This window comes from Carex rostrata, chromosome 11, assembly GCF_964058835.1.
Source record: "Carex rostrata chromosome 11, lpCarRost1.2, whole genome shotgun sequence".
NCBI lineage: Eukaryota > Viridiplantae > Streptophyta > Magnoliopsida > Poales > Cyperaceae > Carex > Carex rostrata.
The window spans coordinates 2,944,443-2,950,746 of NC_135928.1; the positions used below are offsets into that span (position 1 = coordinate 2,944,443).

At 32.9% G+C, this 6,304-nt stretch overlaps 1 protein-coding gene across 1 annotated transcript; it reads right to left on the bottom strand.

The window, feature by feature from the left end:
- Positions 1–4,110: 4,110 nt before the first annotated feature.
- Positions 4,111–5,066, bottom strand: LOC144561800 (putative histone H2A.3). The gene is made up of 2 exons (XM_078310898.1): positions 4,792–5,066; positions 4,111–4,472 (listed from the first exon to the last, which is right to left on the bottom strand). The coding sequence occupies exons 1-2, from the start codon at positions 4,978–4,980 to the stop codon at positions 4,257–4,259; spliced, it is 405 nt and encodes a 134-aa protein (XP_078167024.1). The 5' UTR covers positions 4,981–5,066; the 3' UTR covers positions 4,111–4,256.
- Positions 5,067–6,304: the final 1,238 nt, after the last annotated feature.

Genomic DNA, 6,304 nt, shown 5'->3' on the forward strand with positions numbered 1-6,304 from the left:
GGAATAGCTCAAGAATAGCGATTTTTGAGTTAGTGATTGAGAATAGTGCTAATCCAAGGGATTCAAGAATAGCACTAACTTTGGCTATTCCGAATTTGTAGAAATGTTGTTTGGATTGTATGTTAGGAATAGCAAATGAAGGGAAGAAATATAATAATGATTTATTTGTTTTTATTTTTTCAACTAACTTTTATATTTATAATGACTTGTTAAATATATATAAAGCATCATATTTTTCAATAATACTTCAATCTAATATTTAAATTAATATTATATTATATTAATATTTAAACTAATATTATTTTATTTTTAAATTAATATTAAATTTAATATTAAATTTAATACTAATATAATATTTAAACTAATATTATTTTATTTTTAATTTAATATTTAATTTAATATTTAGTTTAATACCAATCTAATATTTAAAGTAATATTTTCTTACATTTAATATTCAAAAAATATTATATTATATTTATTTAATATTCAAAAAAATATTATATTATATTTATTTAATACTAATATAATATTTAAATTAATATTTTATTTAATATTAATCTAATTTGATATTATAGTTATTTAATTATTAATCTAATATTTAAATTAATATTATATTACATTTAATATTTAAACTAATATTATATTACATTTAACATTTAAACTAATACTGTATTACATTTAATATTTAAACTAATATTATATTATATTTAATATAATATTTTATTTAATACTAATCTAATATAGTATTATATTTATTTAATATAATATTTAAACTAATATTATATAATATTTAAACTAATATTATATTATATTTAATATAATATTTTATTTAATACTAATCTAATATAGTATTATATTTATTTAATATAATATTTAAACTAATATTATATTATATTTATTATTTAAATGACTATGATATGATATTTAATCTAAAATAATATGGGTAGGTTATTATTTTATTAATATTGCTAACCCAGCCATATGAGAAATTTGCTAACCCAGCTTTTCGTTGGAATAGCAGAATAGCACATTTCCTGAGCTATTCTTAAACCCAACTTTACGTTTGGATCACACAATTTAAGAATAGCGGGAGCAATTCCTGGGTTAGTGCTATTCTAACCCAATCCAAACGCACCCTATAGAGAATTCTAATTTTTTGTGTTATTAGAATAGATTATTTTTAAGGGTTTTGAAATTTAACTATTCTAATAAGACAAACGATAGCTAATTTTAATTTGACTATTCTAACTATTCTTGTTTTACAACCATACTCCCAAATTTGGGGAAAAAAAGAGAGGTAAATTTGAGATCCACTCGTGCATAACTATATTGAGTAAACAATAAAATTATAAGGGAGTTAAAAAAAAAATGAAAAACAAACAATAAGTAGAGAGGAACTGACACCAATGACTAGCATGTGAAGGAATCAAAATGAAAGAACATCTTGGTAATATATATAGAGTGAGGCTATGATACTATGCATAGCGCAGATAGGAATTTTATTACACAACCTAGATAGCTGATCATAATTTACTGTCTTTCAAATGAATCAAATGACGAGCTTATCTGGCACATATTGAACCTTTTTGTAATTTGTGTAGACTATTGAAAGAATTGTGTAACTTAGTTTATATTTATAAAGAGAGAGATAATAGGAATAACAGTTTTATAAAATATTTAATAAATAGTAAAAAAATTCTAAAAAAAATAAAATGTTATCTCCAATCATATTTTAATATAGATATTATGATGAATGATTTGAATCGACTGTTTGAACTTTTAAAATTACAAAATCAAATTGTTAAAACTTATAAATGTTGCAAGTGGATTCGCACGCACGCACATATAACTTTAACATAAGCCAAGGAATCTACAACACGAATATAGAGCGCTGTATATAGATCTAATCCATACAAATATTGGAGGCTAGTTGCAACTTGCACCAATAATACTGGAAATTTTTTTATAAACCATAATTAAAAGAAAAAAGATTTTTATTAAATCAACATGATTATATTTTTTTTTTAAAAACCATAAGAATTGAAATGTTATTTCGGTCCCGGAATTTTTTTTGGAGCCAAAATAGTAATTCAGTCCCAGGTATTTTCACAATTTTTCAACATGTTTCGATTTTCTCGAAATCTGTGAAAACGACTGGGACCGAAATTCTTATGGTTTTTGTAAAAAAACAAAGCAATCAAGATGGATTGGTAAAATTTATTTTCTTATTTATGGTTTCTAAAAAAAATTCATAATACTGCATATTAATTTTTTAAAGGGACAACATCTATAAAACTTGAAAAATGTAAATGGTTGATGATGAAAATAATATGAGTTGGATATGCTCAAAATTGTATTGCTTCGAAAAACTTTAGTACAGTGTCTTAATAATAGTTTTTTTTTGTTTCCTTTGCATGAAATCCAACTTCGAAAATTACCTAAATACTACAGAAAATATATTTGTTCTGTAAAGTGGGTTGCCCTTCTATAAATTTGCGTTATGTTTTTTTTTTTTTTTTAATGTGAAGGCTACGATATAAAACGCAGTAAATTTGTCCAGAAATTAAATAAGTCTGATTTTTTTTTTTTTTTTGAGGATAAATAAGTCTGATAACTGACCACTGCCTAAAGGAGCAATTATGGTTTTTGAGTCGTCAATTTCAGTCTGACACGATTCTCAAAATGGACCCTTCCTATATTTCAAATAGGTACCAAATTTATATTTTGATCTGACCAGAAATATTCTACTATCTCATATACATGTGATGAGGAGATACACCAAAGCTCCTTTGTGATTGGTTGAAAGAAGAAATTGGCCAGTTGGGCAGAATTTCATAGGCCGGTTGAGACGGCAAAGGAATTTTTATCTGGTTTGTAAAGGACAAGGTTGAATTCCAAGGACTTCAAAAAATTCCGATTTAAATTTTTTGCACCTTGTCAGAATCTCAGTGGCCTGAAGAGGTCACAAGAACTGTACTACCTTTTTTATTCGTTTTTATTTGTACCAACTAGGATTGAATGGTGATCACAGCATTTTATATTTTTATTAATTAAGTGCGTTATCGCTGTATGCATTAATTTTACTCTATGCTTGTGAAAATAAAACCTTTATTTAGCAACTAGGATTGTGATAGGCACACTTTAATCTTGGTGTGTGATAATGTAGCATTATTATCCTGGTGTGTGATAATGTAGCATTATTATCCTGGTGTGTGATAATGTAGCATTATTAACTTGGTGTGTGATAATGTAGCATTATTAACTTGGTGTGTGCTAACTACTTGAGCAAAATGACTCGTCAATTCGTGGAGGCTTGTATTAATTGCTGTACGGTGCAGTGATTCCTGTTTTGTACCATCAATACAAGGAAATGGAGAATTGTCTTGTATTGGTGTTATCATCAGTATACACTATACAGGAACAGGAGCATCAAACAACTAGGCAGACACTGACAAGTGACAACATTGTACCAGACAAGGTAGCTATATGTTTTTTTTTTTTTTTGATGAAAGGTATATATGTTGAAATGATCTATTCCTACCAATCAACAGTTCTATACCTAAACGCATCCAATAAGGTTTGTTTCTCTTTTTTACCTTCAACAACAATAACAGATAGCAAACGGACCCGCGAGCAAACAACAATACAAATTATGACATTGTACGAAACTGTGGATAATAAAAATTGCTTGGTAAATGACAAATCAAAATTCCCAATTCCCAGAGCCTAGTAAAGTGTCAATTCCAATCGTGTTTCGGCCCAGCAACAATATGGGCTGTACATTTAACTTCTATTGGGCTGTAACAGTTTCGCAATTAAATCATCAGGGAAAAAAATGAAGCCAGAAATACAAGGCCATCCACTGATCCACATTTACCTATGATTTTCAAAAGTCTAGAGAACTACAACACTTTAAAAATTATATTTATTAAAAGTAATGATAAGAAAGAAGCCAGAGCCAGTTGGACTGTACCACCCAAATTTTGGGAAGAATTCGCGCGCCAAAGATTTTTGAGGAGTGGGTTAACATTTCGAATCAAATTGAATAGTCTATTATATAGAAAACAAATATAAGGCTCTTAGAGAAAAAGCGAATACGCACATAGGGCATTTTCAAAATTAATATTTCAACCTTAACAATTCAGCCAAACATACATCTTTCCTATCCTAACCAATCTTACATCCAATCAGACACCACAAACCAAAATCAAAAGAACTAAATCCTAAAAATAAAAAAAAATGATAAAGGGGGGAATCTAATTGTCATCATCTCCAGCTGGGGCCTTGGAAGAAGAGGTCTTCTTTGGGAGGAGGAGATTGTGGATGTTAGGCATAACACCTCCATTTGCAATGGTAACTGTACCCAGCAGTTTGGAAAGCTCCTCATCGTTTCTCACTGCCAGCTGGATGTGACGTGGCACAATCCTGGTCTTCTTGTTGTCCCTCGCTGCGTTTCCAGCCAATTCCAATACCTACACATTTTTGTTCACAAAATATCAGAAATTGAACAAAAATACTCGGCATACGAAAGTCACTGTTACTCTTGCTCTGTACCAGTATGAGGAACCAGTAAAAGCAATTTGCACAAGTATCTATAAGCTTTGGTTGAATTACTTTAATCAACTATCAGATCACTAACAAAACCATCACTGATTACAAGAAAATTACAACAACTCGCCAGAAAATTACAAGAATGCTAGAAATCTCTTCGTTGTGTAAGTTTTGAACAGTAAAAAGGACAAATAAAAACGAATATCTTAAAATTAAGCACAAATTGGTAAATTGATGTACCTCAGCCGCAAGATACTCAAGAACAGCAGCGAGATAGACAGGCGCACCAGCACCGACGCGCTCAGCGTACTTCCCGGTCTTCAGAAATCGGGCAATCCGACCTACGGGGAATTGTAGCCCCGCCTTGCTACTCCTGGAGGTGGCCTTGGTCACCTTGGCAGCGCCGATAGCCTTTCCTCTTCCTGCCATTGTAGATTCTTTTCTTTGATTTAAAGAACTCGTCAAGAAACGAGGTATAGAAGAAGGGAAATATAGAAACTCTGAGACGGCTGTGTGATTTGGGGAAGAAGGAATCGGATTTATATAGGTCAAAGAGGAAAGGTGCGTTTTACAACCAATCAGGAGAGAGCACACGGATCGTTAATTTGGAGTGTTAGATCGATCCTATTTGGACGGTTCGATTTTGCTCATTTAGCGGACGGGTGGATCTACGTTATTCATTGCCCTTTCAAACGGGTCCCAGGAGGGAGAAAACAATCAGGTTCATTCCAATTTTCCTTCAATACATAGCAGGTAACAAACAATCATCTTTACAAGTTAATTACCTATTAAACATGGAGGGTTTGAAATTAGAATGCCAATTTTAATCAATACAATAATCAATAAAATGATTGCGGCCAGATCCTCCTCATACGGTCAATATTTAAATTTAAACACCAACGAGACATAGGTATACAATTCTGCTTCCAAACCAAAACAGGCATACAATTGACAATTCCCATTTTATTAGGTCATTAACAGAAAACAGAAAAAAAAAAATTAAATAACCTCTCCCCAATTCTTGGACCCTGCGCAAAAGGAATGACGACTCCATGGCTCTAAGCTCTTCATCTACAAAATCTCTCAGAGCAAAAATCAAAAATCGCCTTGTCTCTTGCGCTCACCACACGATTGACCGAACAGTTCCAAATCTTTTCTTGCTTCGCGATCATACGACGCCACGGCTCCAGCAGCTTTATAGAAAAACAGTAATTACTCCACCGAGACAGCGCATCGGCTACCCGTGGGGAGAAACCGGGAGCCATGGAGAGATAGAAGAGATGGGAGGAGTACGCAGTGCATAGAGAAGGGGAAGGAGGGGAGGTTGGAGAAGGGAGGAGTCGCTCGAGGGTCTTGAGTGTGAGCGGAGAAAGGAGCCGGCGGGAGGCGGAGATGGAGAGGAGATGGCGGAGAAGGAGAAGGCGTTCGATGTGTTTGGGTGGCTTGGGGTTTACGGGGAATGGGAGGGAACGGATGAGAGAGACTAGTAGGGGGTGAGAGAGCTCGCGATCAAGCGCAGCGAGTTCCACTATCCACCAGAGTTTCTCGTCCTCCATTGATGCGTTCGAGAGACGGGTCAGTGGAAAGGATAGTCCGGGTGAACAGGTTTCCGGAGTGCGTACTCCTCCCATCTCTTCTATCTCTCCACGGCTCCGGTTTCTCCCCAGTGGTAGCATATGCGCTGTCTCGGAGTAATTACTGTTTTTCTATAAAGCTGCTGGAGCCGTGGCGTCGTATGATCGCGAAGCAAGAA

Bases quoted from the DNA above. Each gene is read 5' to 3' on its own strand.
- LOC144561800 (XM_078310898.1), bottom strand. From the start codon at position 4,980: ATGGCAGGAAGAGGAAAGGCTATCGGCGCTGCCAAGGTGACCAAGGCC. The intron at 4,473-4,791 runs GTACATCAATTT...AAAAATGTGTAG, and splicing joins TTGAGTATCTTGCGGCTGAG to GTATTGGAATTGGCTGGAAA.